This window comes from Salvelinus fontinalis, chromosome 36, assembly GCF_029448725.1.
Source record: "Salvelinus fontinalis isolate EN_2023a chromosome 36, ASM2944872v1, whole genome shotgun sequence".
In the NCBI taxonomy this organism is placed as follows: domain Eukaryota; kingdom Metazoa; phylum Chordata; class Actinopteri; order Salmoniformes; family Salmonidae; genus Salvelinus; species Salvelinus fontinalis.
Genome location: NC_074700.1, coordinates 2139991 through 2157447, shown reverse-complemented (window position 1 = coordinate 2157447; position 17457 = coordinate 2139991). Strand labels below are relative to the sequence as shown.

General features: G+C 46.2%; 1 protein-coding gene across 1 annotated transcript; it reads left to right on the top strand.

Annotated features, from left to right (window-relative positions):
* The first annotated feature begins 1220 nt into the window (after window positions 1-1220).
* LOC129835045 (procollagen C-endopeptidase enhancer 2-like) lies at window positions 1221-13174 on the top strand. The gene is made up of 9 exons (XM_055900386.1): window positions 1221-1336; window positions 5231-5339; window positions 6135-6393; window positions 6638-6762; window positions 8571-8707; window positions 9006-9610; window positions 9749-9829; window positions 12360-12530; window positions 12760-13174. Exons 1-9 carry the CDS (start codon window positions 1242-1244, stop codon window positions 12888-12890), a joined length of 1713 nt encoding a protein of 570 aa, XP_055756361.1. The 5' UTR covers window positions 1221-1241; the 3' UTR covers window positions 12891-13174.
* Window positions 13175-17457: the final 4283 nt, after the last annotated feature.

The window sequence follows — 17457 nt, the reverse complement described above, 5'->3', positions numbered from 1 at the left end:
GAACATATCCCAGTCCACGTGATCGAAGCAATCTTGAAGCGTGGAATCAGATTGGTCGGACCAGCGTTGAACAGACCTGAGCGCGGGAGCTTCCTGTTTTAGTTTCTGTCTATAGGCTGGAAGCAACAAAATGGAGTCGTGGTCAGCTTTTCCGAAAGGAGGGCGGGGGAGGGCCTTATATGCGTTGCGGAAATTAGAATAACAATGATCCAGGGTTTTACCAGCCCTGGTTGCACAATAGAATGTAGGGAGTCTTGTTTTCAGATTGGCCTTGTTAAAATCCCCAGCTACAATGAATGCAGCCTCAGGATATGTGGTTTCCAGTTTACATAGATTCAAATGATGATGATGATGAAGAAGAGGAAGATGATCACAAAGCAGTGTTTCTCACAATGGGTTCTAATAACAGGACTTTCTATTCTAAAGCCTGTTCAGAGTCAAGTTCCTACACAAAGGGTGCACATGATAGGCATACTATATATATTTAGGAACATGCAGTTTCATGAAATTCAAATGTATTTCAAGCCAATCTATTTTCATATCAACAGATCCATTTTTTTTTACTGAATCCAGTTTTAACCCTGTGGACTAGCTACATGAACATGAACAATTTTGTGCCCTCACTTTTTGACCAGAGTGCCCATGGAAACAGGTTTTCTACCAGCATATCCCATAATAATCCTCAATGACATTGACTCTCACTCTGTAGAAGGAAATGTTGTGCGTGGTTTGAGTTTGCTTTTCAGGATAGTGAGCTGTGCTTGTAGCCAACAGGGTAGTGAAGCAGCCATTCATTATATGCTATGTACACACACACACACACACACACACACATTGACATATATTCCATTACTGTACCAGTTTTCCAAAAACACAGAGCAAACACAATACAAAATACATACACAGGGCTCCTTATTCAAACAGGAGTGCAGCTAATTGGATGTCGTTTTGGCTGATGTATGGTATTTGTTTACTTGTCACATGGCACACACCACAGCCACACCTCCAAATCAAACATGGCATCCCATCTGGGACACTCTCCTTCTCTCTTTCTCCTTATTCCTATCCTCATACCCCTTCCTCCAGAATCCCTCTCTCCCCTCTCGCTCCCCTTTCTCCATCTCTCCTCTCTCAACCCTCTATTTCTCCACGTCTCTGGTTCCTCCCTCCTTCCTCTCTTCCTCTACTCTCCCTCTCCATGGTCCGTTCCCTCTCTTGGTCGTAGTGGACATCAGAGCAGGATGCAGAGCAGGGTGTGTGTGTGGAGTGTGTGTGTCCTCCTGTCGCTGACACTGGGATGGACCCAGGCTCAAAGCCAGACGACCAACTTCACCAGGTGAGTCAGAAAAGGTGTGTGTGCTCACGTGCCTGTATGTGTTTAAATAATGTGTTTGTTAGTGTCTTTGTGTGTCTGTGTTTGTGTGTTTAGTGTGTATGTGTACCCAGTGTGTGAGCATATGAAAACATGTGCATGTGTAAATGTTTTGCCTTTTTTCTGTACTTTTGTGCATTACTCTTTCTGTTTTCCTGTCTTTTTCTGTTTTTCCTACAACTCCTTTCCTTAGAAATAGCAGGCAGGTGGTTAGGGGTTAGGCTGGTGAGGACTGAGCACTGAAGGAGTCTCATAAAGTGAGGTGGAGCACCAGATGGCTCTGCTCTATGTCAGGACGACACTAAGGCTGCAGTCAAAATGGCACACCATTCCCTATGTAGGGCATTACATTTGACCGGAGCCCTTTCAGATGCAGCCTCAACAGACCAGATGGGATTTGGATCTTTAATATCAGAACTTTGACTCTCCTCAAAGTGATGGGTATTTAGGAGGGCCAGTTTTCAGCTACCCACTTCAGTCTATATTACCACAACATAAGATACTGTACAGTCATGGCCAAAAGTTTTGAGAATGACACAAATATTCATTTTCACAAAGCTGCCTCAGTTTGTTTGATGGCAATTTGCATATACTCCAGAATGTTATGAAGAGTGATCAGATGAATTGCAAATCATTGCAAAGTTCCTCTTTGCCATGCAAATGAACTGAATCTCCAAAAAAACATTTCCACTGCATTTCAGCTCTGCCACAAAAGGATCAGCTGACATCATGTCAGTGATTCTCTCGTTAACACAGGTGTGAGTGTTGATGAGGACAAGGCTGGAGAACACTCTGTCATGCTGATTGAGTTCGAATAACAGACTGGAAGCTTCAAAAGGAGGGTGGTGCTTGGAATCATTGTTCTTCCTCTGTCAAACACGGTTACCTGCAAGGAAACACGTGCCGTCATCATTGCTTTGCACAAAAAGGGCTTCTCAGGCAAGGATATTGCTGCCAGTAAGATTGCACCTAAATCAACCATTTATCAGATCATCAAGAACATCAAGGAGAGCGGTTCAATTGTTGTGAAGAAGGCATCAGGGCGGCCAAGAAAGTCCAGCAAGCGCCAGGACCGTCTCCTAAAGTTGATTCAGCTGCGGGATCGGGGCACCACCAGTACAGAGCTTGCTCAGGAATGGCAGCAGGCAGGTGTGAGTGCATCTGCACGCACAGTGAGACGAAGACTTTTGGAGTATGGCCTGGTGTCAAGAAGGGCAACAAAGAAGCCAGTTCTCTCCAGGAGAAACATCAGGGACAGACTGATATTCTGCAAAAGGTACAGGAATTGGACTGCTGAGGACTGGCGTAAACTCATTTTCTCTGATGAATCCCTTTTCCAATTGTTTGGGGTATCCGGAAAAAAGCTTGTCCGGAGAAGACAAGGTGAGCGCTACCATCAGTCCTGTGTCATGCCAACAGTAAAGCATCCTGAGACCATTGATGTGTGGGGTTGCTTCTCAGCCAAGGGAGTGGGCTCACTCACAATTTTGCCTAAGAACACAGCCTTGAATAAAGAATGGTACCAACACATCCTCCGAGAGCAACTTCTCCCAACCATCCAGGAACAGTTTGGTGACAAACAATGCCTTTTCCAGCATGATAGAGCACCTTGCCATAAGGCAAAATTGATAACTAAGTGGCTTGGGGAACAAAACATCGATATTTTGGGTCCATGGCCAGGAAACTCCCCAAACCTTAATCCCATTGAGAACTTGTGGTCAATCCTCAAGAGGCAGGTGGACAAACAAAAACCCACAAATTCTGACAAACTCCAAGCATTGATTATGCAACAATGGGCTGCCATCAGTCAGGATTTGTCCCAGAAATTATTTGACAGCATGCCAGGGCAGATTGCATAGGTCTTGAAAAAGAAGGGTCAACACTGCAAATATTGACTCTTTGCATCAACTTCATGTAATTGTCAATAAAAGCCTTTGACACGTATGAAATGCTTGTAATTATACTTCAGTATTTCATAGTAACATCTGACAAAAATATCTAAAGACACTGAAGCAGCAAACTTTGTGGAAATTAATATGTGTGTCATTCTCAAAACTTTTGGCCACGACTGTACAGTGGACCGTTAGTGCGTGTTTGACAAGCAGATACTTGTGAACTGTTGTATTTCGCTTGGCAGGTTAGAAGGGTGGGACCAAACCACTTGAGATGTTTAGGACTGTGGACCATGGCGTGTGATTTTCAGTACCACTTTGAACACAAGCAACCCTTTCGGGGCCTGTGGAACTGTGGAACATGGGTGGTGAAGGAAGCAGGTCAGGAAGAGAAACATTTGGTACACTTTATTTGGATAGTCCCATATAGATAATCTACAGATAGTTATACTATCAACAAATGTGTTGATCAGCAACTGCCTGCAAAGGGTGGAGGCCGCAAAAAACAGAACTCGTCATGAGGGGCCACAGTGGCTCGTGTGTCTGCGTACCCACATCCATACACCAAATATGGATAACTGATGGTCAATGGGCCCCACCTCGGTCAGTAATTCGACCATGCTTACTGCAAGTTTAGATAGCTGGCCGCTAGACTAATTTACTAATCTAAAATATGAACATAAGAGCAAATTCTTAATTACAATGACGGCCTACACCAGATGACGCTGGGCCAATTGGGCGCAGCCCTATGGGACTCCCAATCATAGCCGGTTGTGATACAGCCTGGATTCGAACCAGGGTGTCTGTAGTGACGCCTATGGCACTGAAATGCAGTGCCTTAGACCGCTGCGCCACTCGGGAGCCCTGATGCTGCTGATGAACAACCACATTGGTCCGCAGGCCTACAAAAGGGGGCCAGTTGCCCATCCCTGATTTAGAATACGCGTTAGGGTAAAGGTTTAGTTTAGGGTTAGGATAAGGGTTAAGGTTAGGGTTAGTAGATAGTTTAAATGTTGTTGACATCTACAAACCAAACATTCTACGACAGGACGCCGGTGAACTATGAGTTTAGCTATGGGTGATAAAAAGTGTTGACTGGAATATTGTGTTGTGTGTGTATATACAGCACAGTATATTCCAACCCCCTGACACCTTTTCCAACTTTATGTTCTTACAGTTCATAACCATTAAATGTTTTTTATATGATTTTTATACAGCCAGAAGCTGAATTAATGAGCCTGAGGGCTGCTGTAAAGTTGTAGGAAGCGTGACACCGCTTTGGTGTGTGTGTGTGTGTGTGTGTGTGTGTGTGTGTGTGTGTGTGTGTGTGTGTGTGTGTGTGTGTGTGTGTGTGTGTGTGTGTGTGTGTGTGTGTGTGTGTGTGTGTGTGTGTGTGTGTGTGTGTGTGTGTGTGTGTGTGTGTGTGTGTGTGTGTGTGTGTGTGTGTGTGTGCACACATTTATTTAACAGGCTATGTGTAGTACTTATTGTTTTCAGGTTTTCAAAGTGCCAGTGTCTGCCTGTGTCCCCATTCCAAAGTAAAGTCTGTGCCTGGTGACAATTTTCTGGTGTGAAATCGCTTGAACACGAGTGTATGCGTGTTAGTATGCTTGAATATGCCACAACGTACACATTATCAGTGCTACCGCCCCAGATTGGGCCTACCGTTATAAAAACATGAGAGTTCACCTATGAGAGTTCACCGGCCCTTCCCAGGATCGGAGAACACAGCCGGACTGTGCGCCTGTGGTTTTGGTATGTTGGTAGAGAGGGGTTCTGCCCCCACTAGTAGTGGTAGAAAAATTCCTGTGACTTCTGAAAACACTTTTCTAAACGTATAAAATATGCCATGATTAGTTAAAATAATTTGAACTCATCTCTCAATGATTGCAATAAGAGGCAATACAGTTCATCTCTCTCTCCATCTCTTTCTCTCTCTCTCTCATGCACTCTCTAACTCTCTCAGGCCTATCTTCCACTGCGGAGGTCACTTGGTGACTGACTCAGGCTTCGTGGGCAGTGAGGGTTTCCCCAGCCACTACAAACCCAACCGCAAATGCACTTGGTATATCGCTGTGAGTAACCAACTGTACAGAACATACACTGAGAATACCAAACATTAGGAACACCTTCCTAATATTGAGTTTCACCCCCCCACCCCCCCGTTACATACGGGAAACTGTTGAGTGTGAAAATCTCAGCAGTGTTGCTGTTCTCCAACACGCCTGGCACCTACTACCATACCCCGTTCAAAGGCTCTTAAATATTTTCTCTGAATGGCACACACACAATCCATGTCTCAATTGTCTCAAGGCATAGAAATCATTATTTAACCAGTGTCCTCCCATTTATCTACACTGATTGAAGTGGATTTAAGGTGACATCAATAGGGGGATCATAGCTTTCACCTGGATTCACCTGGTCAGGCTATGTCATGGAAATAGTGTTCTTACTGTTTTATATACTCAGTGTACATCGCAACACTGTATGACACTACAACTACAGCTCACTCAATATTATAAATCCAGTTATGACGCAGCTATAAAGCCTCTATATGACCTGGTCAGACAATAGTGAGATAATGAGTGATCAAATCATGAGTGTGACTCACTGTAACATCAAGGTGTCCTTTAATATGGTCCTGATTGGATCATGACACTGTATGGTACTGTATGGTCATTTAGCAGACAATTTTAGCCAAAGCGACTTGCAATCAGCATATTCAACTCTCAACCATATCCAAAGGAATACCGGCCAAACACAGAAATACCTCCAACACCAATTTCCAATTGGCTATAACCAAACACTTGACACTCTAAGGCTTAACATCTGACCTTTTACCCCCCTCATCTACATCCCATAATACCCAGGTCCCCGAAGGCCATGTCGTCATGCTCTCCTTCCGTATGTTTGACCTGGAGGCCGACCCCACCTGTCGCTATGACTACCTGGATGTGTACAACGGCCACTCGCACACGGTGCAGAAGCTGGGGAGGTTCTGTGGAACGTTCCGGCCCGGGGCTCTCATCTCTACCTCCAACACCATGATGCTGGAGATGGTCTCTGATAGTAGTACAGGAGGACGGGGGTTTGTGGCTCACTATCAAGGAGGGAAACCACACATGGATGGTGAGGTTACCCTTTATTCCTTTGTGTTTGTCTTTCCATTTCTTTCTCTTTCTCTTTTACTGTGGCTCTACTGTGTATCCAGGCACAATTTACACAAACAGCTGCTCGCACACTCACTCTCACACTCTCAACTCCTCAACCCTCATTCACAACTGTATACTGTGTCTTTTTTTTTAGCTTTCATTAGAATTTCACTTGTATGGTCTTTCTCTTTCTCACTACCTCTGCTTCTCCCTCTCTTCAGAGAACCAGTTTTGTGGGGGGAGGCTGACGAAGGCTCAGGGTTCTGTCAAGACCCCCAACTGGCCCAACTCAGATTACCCAGCAGGCATCAGCTGCTCCTGGCACATCTCTGTGAAGCCCAGCAACGTCAGGCTATACCAATCACAACACAGCATCAGCATACACCTCCACATATCACAACACAGCGTCGGCACACCTCCACATATCACAACACAGCATCAGCACACCTCCACATATCACAACACAGCGTCAGCACACACCTGTTTTATCTTTATCTTTCATTGGATAACTTTATTTGACATTCTGAGACTGTTCTGGAAGCTTGATGCAAGTCCTCAAGTTATGGGTTAAGATTTGCGTGTGTGTGTGTCTGCACCACCTGACGGTGGTGTTGTGACTGTGTGTTAATGAAAGGCTTCATTGAAGGAGTAGGGGCGTGTACATGTGTGCCGAAAGATTGACCGAGAGAGAGAGAGGGAGGGAGAGAGTGAGAGAACGTACAGCTAAATGGCCCTCTGTATTCTAAATGTCAGCACCGACCACCTCCCTTCCCTCTACATTATAGTACAAGAAATGTGAATAACAAGAAGCGACTACAGTGACACACACAGTGCATTTGGAAAGTATTCAGACCCCTTGACTTTTACCACATTTTTACTTTGCAGCATTATTCTGAAATTGATTTTAAAAAACATTCCCTCGTCAATCTACACACAATACCCCATAATGACAAAGCAAAAATGAAATATCACATTTACATAAGTATTCTGACCTATTACTCAGTACTTTGTTAAAGAACCGCTGGCAGCGATTACAGCCTCGAATCTTTTTCGGTATCACGCTACAACTTGGCAGACCTGTATCTGGAGAGTTTCCCCCATTCTTCTCTGCAGATCCTGTCAAGGTCTGTCAGGTTGGATGGGAAGTGTCGCTGCACAGCTTTTTTCAGGTCTCTCTAGAGATGTTCAATCGGTTTCAAGTCCGGGCTCTGGCTGGGCCACTCAAGGACATTCAAAGACTTGTTCAAAGCCAATCCTGCATTGACCTTCGCCCAAGTCTGAGGTCCTGAGCGCTCTGGAGCAGGTTTTCATCAATGATCTCTCTGTACTTTGCTCCGATCATCTTTCCCTTGAACCTGACTAGTCTCCCTGCCGTTGAAAAACATCCCCACAGCATGATGCTGACACCACCATGCTTCACTGTAGGCATGGTGCCAGGTGTCCTCCAGATGTGATGCTTGGCATTCAGGCCAGAGTTCAATCTTTATTTCATCAGTCCAGAGAATCTTGTTTCTCCTGGTCTGAGAGTCCTTTAGGTGCCTTTTGGCAAACTCCAAGAGAGCTGTCGTGTGCCTTTTACTGAGGAATGGCTTCCGTCTGGCCACTCTACCATAAATGCCTGATTGGTGGAGTGCTGCAGAGATGCTTGTCCGTCTGGAAGGTTCTCCCATTGGGTTCTTTGTCACCTCCCTGACCAAGTCCCTTCTCCTCCGATTGCTCAGTTTGGCCAGACGGCCAGCTCTAGGAAGAGTCTTGGTGGTTCCAAACTTCTTCCATTTAAGAATGATGGCCTTTTCGTTCTTTGGGACCTTCAATGCTGCAGAAATACTGAATACTTTCCGAATGTTCTGTATATTGTATAACTAGAACATATTGTGACCTTTGAAGTTAAAGGTTCTATCTCCCAAAATATGATTTTGAGATAATTGGCTTCAAAGTTCCGAACCCTCATTGGTTTGAATGGTGTGAGCAACTTGTAACTTAACAACATGTAGCAACAGTTAATGTAAAAACGATGGTTAATGTAATAACACTAACAATTGTTACAGGGTATTTATAATACTATTAAGGTAGAGAACCTGTACTGTATGTTTGGTGCTGTGTTTCTGTCATCTTATGAATGACATGACATTATGAGTTGTTATGTATTCCTAGGTGATCAAGGTCAAGTTTGAGAAGTTGGATATTGAGGCTGACAGTTACTGTCGCTATGACTACGTGGCACTCTTCAATGGAGGCGAGAGGGACGACTCGCGTCGTATTGGGAAGTACTGTGGTGACAGGGTACCAGGGTCAGAAAATGTTCCTACTATGTTATTGAAATGTTTATCGAAAGTTGTTAACTTGTTAACTTATATTTTGAAAACTAAGATGGCTGCCAAATTTCCACTACCTGAGCATATATTTTTTTTATCCAAATCTACCCCTTCTCTTTCACTCTCTCGCTCCTCTCCTTCCCTTCACTATTCACTCTTCCCTCTTCCTCTCCTCTCTCTTCTCCCTCATTTCTCTTTCCTGTCTTCTGCTCCATCTCCTCCCTCCTCCTCTTCCCTCTCTCCCTCCTCTCCTCCATTCCCTTCTCTCCTGCAGGACCATAGTGACTAATGGAAATGAGCTCCTGGTCCAGTTTGTGTCTGACCTCAGTGTGACATCTAATGGCTTCATGGCCCACTACTCCAGCGTGCCCCGAGGGTCCCGGACACCCTCCGCGGGGGGAGACACCATCCACGGGCCTCGGGTCGCCTCCACAACCCAGAAACCTATTTTCAAGCTGGCCAAACCAGCCCGGCCTACCCCTAAATCCAAGTCAGCCATCCGGGCAAAGCCCAGCCTAAAACCAGTCACCAGACCTAGTGTAAGAATACCAGTGAAACCTACACCACGTAAGCCCACATCCAAGCCTCAAGTCAGACCCACACTTAAACCTAAACCTGCTAAGCCTATTCCTAAAGCTGGGGCTAGGCCTACACCTAAACAGGGTACCAAGGCTAAGCCAACCCCTAAACCTAGCATCAAAGCGAAATCCAAGCCCACACCAAAACCAATGGCCAAACCAGTGAAACCAACAAAGAAACTCGTCTCTAAGCCTGGAGCCAAGCCTACACCTAAATCAGTGACTAAGCCTAAAGCTACAGCTAAGTCTGGACAAAGCTGGACCAAGACTGTGACTAAGAAACTTGCAGTGAGCAGGAAACGTGAGTGTGTTACACAGTCTGATGAGCTACTGACAGTGTACTGCTGGCCACTGTGATTGTTGCTGCTACTTTTCATACGTTTTGTTTTGAAATAACAGTGTATGTGTGTGTGTGCGCGCACGTGTGTGTATTTTGCAGCCCTACCGATGAACCCGCTGTGTAAACAGGCTTGTAAGAGGACAGGAACACTACAATCCAACTTCTGCCCTAATGATTTCGGTGAGACACTCATACTCTCTTCTTGCTCCTTATATTTTCCTCTCCTCTCAGTCTTCCCTACTGATTTATCTTGCTCTCTCGCTCGCTCGCTCTCTCGCTCTCTCTCTCGTTCGTTGGCATGGGAGACAGATAGGAAGAAGCCACAGCACTAATAACAATTATTATAAATAGCTAAAAACAATGTGCTGTGGGAAAATGATCTCTCTCATATATATTTATATACAGTACCAGTCATGTAGTAACCAAAAACATATATTTTACATTTGGATTCCTCAAAGTTCCTCAAACCCTTTGCCTTGATGACAGCTTTGCACACTCTTGGCATTCTCTCAACCAGCTTCATTTCAATAACAGGTGTGCCTTGTTAAAAGTTCATTTGTGGAATATTTTTCCTTCCTAATGCTTTTGAGCCAATCAGTTGTTCTGTGATAAGTTGGGGTGGCATAGAGAAGATACCCCTTTTTGGTAAAATACCAAGTCCATATTATGGCAAGAACAGCTCAAATAAGCAAAGAGAAACGACAGTCTATCATCACTTTAAGACATGAAGGTCAGTCAATGCAGAAAATTTCAAGAACTTTGAAATGATAAGTGCAGTCGTAAAAACCATCCATCTCTATGATGACACTGGCTCTCATGAGGACCGCCACAGGAAAGGAAGACCCAGAGTTACCTCTGCTGAAAAGGATAAGTTCATTAGAGATAACTGCACCTCAGATTGCAGCCCAAATAAATGCTTCACATAGTTCAAGTAACAGACATCTCAACATCAACTGTTCTGAAGATATTGCATGAATTAGGCCTTCATGGTCGATTGCTGCAAAGAAACCACTACTAAAGAATACCAATAAAAAGAAGAGTCTTGCTTGGGCCAAGAAACACGAGCAATGGACATTAGATCGGTGGAAATTTGTCCTTGTGTCAGAGGAGTCCAAATTTGAGATTTTCTAGTATCCAATTGCCGTGTCTTTGTGAGACGCAGAGTAGGTGAAACTGATTATCTCTGCATGTGTGGTTCCCACTGTGAAGCATGGAGGAGGTGTGATGGTGTAGGGGTGCTTTGCTGGTGACACTGTCAGTGATTTATTTCGATTTCAAGGCACACTTAACCAGCATGGTGACCACAGCATTCTGCAGTGATACGCCATCCCATCTGGTTTGCGCTTAGTGGGACTATCATTTGTTTTTAAACAGGACAATGACCCAAAGCACACCTCCAGGCTGTGTAAGGGCTATTTGACCAAGAAGGAGAGTGATGGAGTGCTGCATCAGATGAACTGGCCTCCACAATCACCCGACCTCAACCCAATTGAGATGGTTTGGGATGAGTTGGACCTCAGAGTGAAGGAAAAGCAGCCAAAAAGTGCTCAGCATATGTGGGAACTCCTTCAAGACTGTAGGAAAAGCATCCCTCATGATACTGTTTGAGAGAATGCCAAGAGTGTGCAAAGCTGTCATCAAGGCAAAGGGTTGCTCCTTTAAAGAATCTAGAATATAACATTTATTTTGATTTGTTTAACACTTTTTTGGTTACTACATAATTCCATATGTGTTATTTCATAGTTTTGATGTCTTCACTATTATTCTACAATGTAGAAAATAGTACAAAATAAAGAAAAACACTTGAATGAATAGGTGTGTCCAAACTTTTGACTGGTACTGTATCTATAAATAAATCACTACACTGAGTGTACAACACATTAGGAACACCTTCCTAATATTGAGTTGCACCCCTTTTTGCTCTCAGAACAGCCTCAATTCGCCAGGGCATGGACTTTTCAAAGTGTTGAAAGCGTTCCACAGGAATGCTTGCCCATGTTGACTCCAATGCTTCCCATATTTGTGTCAAATTGTCTGGATGTCCTTTGGTTGGTGTACCATTCTTGATACACATGGGAAACTGTTGAGCATGAAAAACCCAGCAGCGTTGCAGTTTTTGACACACTCAACCGGTGCACATGGCACCTACTACCATAATCCGTTCAAAGGCATTTAAATATTTTGTCTTGCCATTCACCCTCTGAATGGCACGCATAAACAATCCATGTCTCAATTGTCTCAAGGCTTTTAAACTCCTTCTTTCACCTGTCTCCTTCCCTTTATCCGCACTGATTGAAGTGGATTTAACAAGTGACATCAACAAGGGATCATAGCTTTCACCTGGGTTCACCTGGTCAGTCTGTGTCACGGAAAGGGCAGGTGTTCTGTATACTCAGTGTATTGACGCCATTCTCAGACTGTCACTCAATATTGCGACTCACACTAGAACAGCCATGGGAAAATGTTTGTCATAAGCCTTTATTTGACATGTATATATTATCTCTGCCTACACAAACGGACATCCCCCACATCACTTATTACCAGAGAAGGGAGTGGGATGATTGAGTCAGAATGTACAAACCATAGAACTAGAATCCTGGTAACTAAATTACCAATAATCCTGGTAATTATTTTTTCCACCCCTCCCTGTCACCTTTTTCCCTCATCCCCAACCTGCATCTCTCTATTCCACCCTCCCTCCCCCTACCAGTGATCATGGGGAAGGTGACATCCTTGGCCCCAGGCCCCAGGGGCAGTGTGACCGTGGACGTGTCTCTCATCAAGGCCTATAGGAGTGGTCGCCTGGCCATCACCCGATCAGGACCAGCCAAGTCCATCAAACTCACCTCCACCTGCAAGAAGTGCCCTGGCCTACGCAAAGGTGCGTAAAAGTCTCACATACACACTGGCCACATAAACACACATACCTATAAAGGAGCATGCACAAGCACACACACCAATTCACACAACTGAGAGGAGCATTAGATTATTTTAATCCACTGCACAAGATACTTATATAACCGTCTGGCCTATGTGGTGGGTGGACTAATTGACTGATAAATAGGTTCATTCATTCATTCATCCATTCATGTATTAATTCATTCTTTCAGGAGCGAACTACGTGTTGATGGGCAAGGTGGACACGGAGGGACATGGCCTTCTCAACCCCTCTAGCTTCGCTCTCTTGTACAAGGCAGTCCACACCAAAGCACTGGCCACTCTCGCACTCCAACCATGCTGATCTCACAGCCCAGTCCACCAATCCCTGAGCAGGAAATATGCCATTCCTCCGACTTAACAACAACTGCACAACAGCAGTCCAAATATGCTAAATATGAAATGTAAACTCATTCTAAAAAAGCGGATAAAAAGGGATAAAAAGGAGTCGTTACAAAACCATTAGATACAGTTTTAAACATGTTTTTATATTGTTGAATTATTTTATATTTTTTATACACTCAGATATACTTCTTTGTATTTGTATGTAAATTATGATATTTCTGTGATTAAAAAGGATATATATCACTAAGGTTCAGGTCTTTTGTGTGTCACATTAAATGTAGTTTTCTGAAGACACGACTAAAATGTGGCCCATGTTTCAGCAACGGTACTTCCTCCATCCATTTGATAGATGGACCTTCTTTGCCAAATATTGTGTCTCACGCTAGAACAGCCATGGGAAATTGTTTGTCAAAAGCCTTTATTTGACATTTGTAACGGCGTTCCTCCTCCTCTTCATCCGAAAAGGAGGAGTAGTGATTTAACCAAAATGCAGCGTTGTAGTTCGACATAATATTTATTAAACAAAACAGAAAACACGACGAACACGAAACACTTGAGAATTTACAAAATAACAAACGCAGTCAACAGACCTGGACACGAACTTACATATAACGTGAAGAACGCAATAACAGGAAAACTGACTACATAAAACGAACGAACAAACAAACAAAACCGAAAACAGTCCCGTGTGGCGTAACATACACTTACACAGACACAGGAGACAACCACCCACAACAAACAGTGTGAAAACACCTACCTTAATATGACTCTCAATCAGAGGAAATGCAAACCACCTGCCTCTAATTGAGAGCCATATCAGGTCACCCTTTAAACCAACATAGAAACAGAAAACATAGACTGCCCACCCAAACTCACGTCCTGACCTACTAACACATACAAAACTAACAGAAAACAGGTCAGGAACGTGACATAACCCCCCCCCCTCAAGGTGCGAACTCTGGGCGCACCAGCACAAAGTTTAGGGGAGGGTCTGGGTGGGCATCTGACCACGGTGGTGGCTCAGGCTCTGGGCGAGGTCCCCACCCCACCATAGTCAATCCCAGCTTACGTCTCCCCCTTAGAATGACCACCCTCATTTTACACCCACTTAATTTAAATGGTAACCTTAATATAAGGGGCAGCACCGGGACAAGGGGCAGCACCGGGATAAGGTAGCTCAGGACAGAGATATAGCACAGGACAGAGAGGTAGGTCAGGATAGAGAGGTAGCTCAGGATAGAGGGGCAACTCAGGACTGAAGGACAGCTCCGGACAGAGAGATAGCTCTGGACTGAGGGGCAGTTCTGGATAAATGGCCGCTCTGGGCTGAGGGGCAGCTCATGACTGGCTGACGGCTCTGGACGCTCATGGCTGGCTGACGGCTCTGGACGCTCATGGCTGGCTGACGGCTCTGGACGCTCATGGCTGGCTGACGGCTCTGGACGCTCATGGCTGGCTGACGGCTCTGGACGCTCATGGCTGGCTGACGGCTCTGGACGCTCATGGCTGGCTGACGGCTCTGGCAGATCCTGTCTGGTTGGCGGCTCTGGCAGATCCTGTCTGGTTGGCGGCTCTGGCAGATCCTGTCTGGTTGGTGGCTCTGGCAGATCCTGTCTGGTTGGCGGCTCTGGCAGATCCTGTCTGGTTGGCGGCTCTGGCAGATCCTGACTGACGAATGGCTCTAGCGGCTCCTGACTGACTAACGGCTCTGACGGCTCGGGACAGACGGGCGGCTCTAATGGCTCGGGACAGACGGATGGCTCAGACGGCGCTGGGGAGACGGATGGCTCAGACGGCGCTGGGGAGACGGATGGCTCAGATGGCGCTGAGGAGACGGATGGCTCAGATGGCGCTGAGGAGACGGATGGCTCAGATGGCGCTGCGGAGACGGATGGCTCAGATGGCGCTGCGGAGACGGATGGCTCTGGCTGATCCTGTCTGGCGGAAGGCTTTGGCTGATCCTGTCTGGCGGAAGGCTCTAGCGGCTTCTGTCTGGCGGAAGGCTCTAGCGGCTCCTGTCTGGCGGAAGGCTCTGTAGGCTCATGGCAGACGGGCGGCTTTGCAGGCTCATGGCAGACGGGCGGCTTTGAAGGCTCAATACAGACGGGCAGTTCATGCGGCGCTTGGCAGACGGACAGTTCAGGCGCCGTTGGGCAGACGGCAGACTCTGGCCGGCTGAGACGCACTGTAGGCCTGGTACGTGGTGCCGGAACTGGAGGCACCGGACTGGAGACACGCACTGCAAGCCTAGTGCGGGGAGCAGGGACAGGGCACACTGACCTCTCGAAGCGCACTATAGGCCTGGTGCGTGGTACCGGAACTGGAGGTACCGGGCTGAGGGCACGCACCTCAGGGCGAGTGCGGGGAGAAGGAACAGTGCGTACAGGGCTCTGGAGATGCACAGGTGGCTTAGTGCGTGGTGCCGGAACTGGAGGCACTGGGCTGGAGACACGCACCATAGGAAGAGTGCGTGGAGGAGGAACAGTGCTCTGGAAACGCACTGGAAGCCTGGTGCGTGGTGTAGGCACTGGTGGTACTGGGCTGGGGCGGGGAGGTGGCGCCGGAAATACCGGACCGTGCAGGCGTACTGGCTCCCTTGAGCATTGAGCCTGCCCAACCTTACCTGGTTGAATGCTCCCCGTCGCCCGACCAGTGCGGGGAGGTGGAATAACCCGCACCGGGCTATGTAGGCGAACCGGGGACACCATGCGTAAGGCTGGTGCCATGTAAGCCGGCCCAAGGAGACGTACTGGTGGCCAGATATGTAGAGCCGGCTTCATGACATCCGGCTCAACGCTCAATCTAGCCCTACCAGTGCGGGGAGGTGGAATAACCCGCACCGGGCTATGCACATGTACAGGAGACACCGTGCGCTCTACTGCGTAACACGGCGTCTGCCCGTACTCCCGCTCTCCACGGTTAGCCTGGGAAGTGGGCGCAGGTCTCCTACCTGCCCTTGGCCCACTACCTCTTAGCCTCCCCCAAGACATTTTTGGGGTTTCTTCACGGGCTTCCGTGCTAGCCGTGTACCTTCATAAATCCGGTCTCTCTCTCCCGTTGCCTCCGCTCTCCTAATCGCCTCCAGCTGTTCCCATGGAAGGCGATCTCTTCCAGCTCGGATCTCCTCCCATGTGTAGAAACCTTTTCCATTTAACACGTCCTCCCATGTCCACTGCTCGAACTCACGCTGCTTGGTTCTGGATTGGTGGGTGGTTCTGTAACGGCGTTCCTCCTCCTCTTCATCCGAAAAGGAGGAGTAGTGATTTAACCAAAATGCAGCGTTGTAGTTCGACATAATATTTATTAAACAAAACAGAAAACACGACGAACACGAAACACTTGAGAATTTACAAAATAACAAACGCAGTCAACAGACCTGGACACGAACTTACATATAACGTGAAGAACGCAATAACAGGAAAACTGACTACATAAAACGAACGAACAAACAAACAAAACCGAAAACAGTCCCGTGTGGCGTAACATACACTTACACAGACACAGGAGACAACCACCCACAACAAACAGTGTGAAAACACCTACCTTAATATGACTCTCAATCAGAGGAAATGCAAACCACCTGCCTCTAATTGAGAGCCATATCAGGTCACCCTTTAAACCAACATAGAAACAGAAAACATAGACTGCCCACCCAAACTCACGTCCTGACCTACTAACACATACAAAACTAACAGAAAACAGGTCAGGAACGTGACAACATTTATATATTATGGTGCCGAAGGAGATGGCCGCCGATTTGCGATCCCGTAATCAATTGTGCTATTGGGTATGTTTTTTTGCGTTATTAAGTCGGACAGGAAGGATTTACTCCAGACACCCGACAAGGCCCTCATCCCTGTCATTCGCAGGAGGAACAGACGGAGGTATCATGGACAACGATTCGGGTGCCTTGTAAGGATCCGTCCCCGAGAGGGTAATCTACATTTAACATCGGTCATATTAGCCAACATACAATCAATCGATAATAAAATAGATGAACTAAGAGCGCATACCAACGGGACATTAAAAACTGTAATAACTAATGTTTCACCGAGTCGTGGCTGAACGATGACATGATTAACATACAGTTGGCGAGTTTTAAGCTTTTTCACGGCCTCTGGTAAGACAAGGGGGGCGGCCTATGCATATTTGTAAACAACAGCTGGTGCACGAAGGAAGTCTCAAGGTTTTTCTTGCCTGAGGTAAAGTATCTCATGATGAGCTGTAGACCACACTATTTACTAAGAGATTTTACATCTATATTTTTCATAGATGTCTATATACCATCGCAGACCGATGCTGGCACTAAGACCGCACTCAATGAGCTGTTTACAGCCATAAGAAAACAGGAAAACGCTCATCCAGAGGCAGCGCTCCTAGTGGCCTGGGACTTCAATGCAGGGAAACTCAAATCAGTTTTACCTGATTTCTATTAGCATGTTAAATGTGCAACCAGAGGGGAAAAAAACTCTAGACCACATTTACTCCACACACAGAGACACGTACAAAGCTCTCCCTTGCCCTCC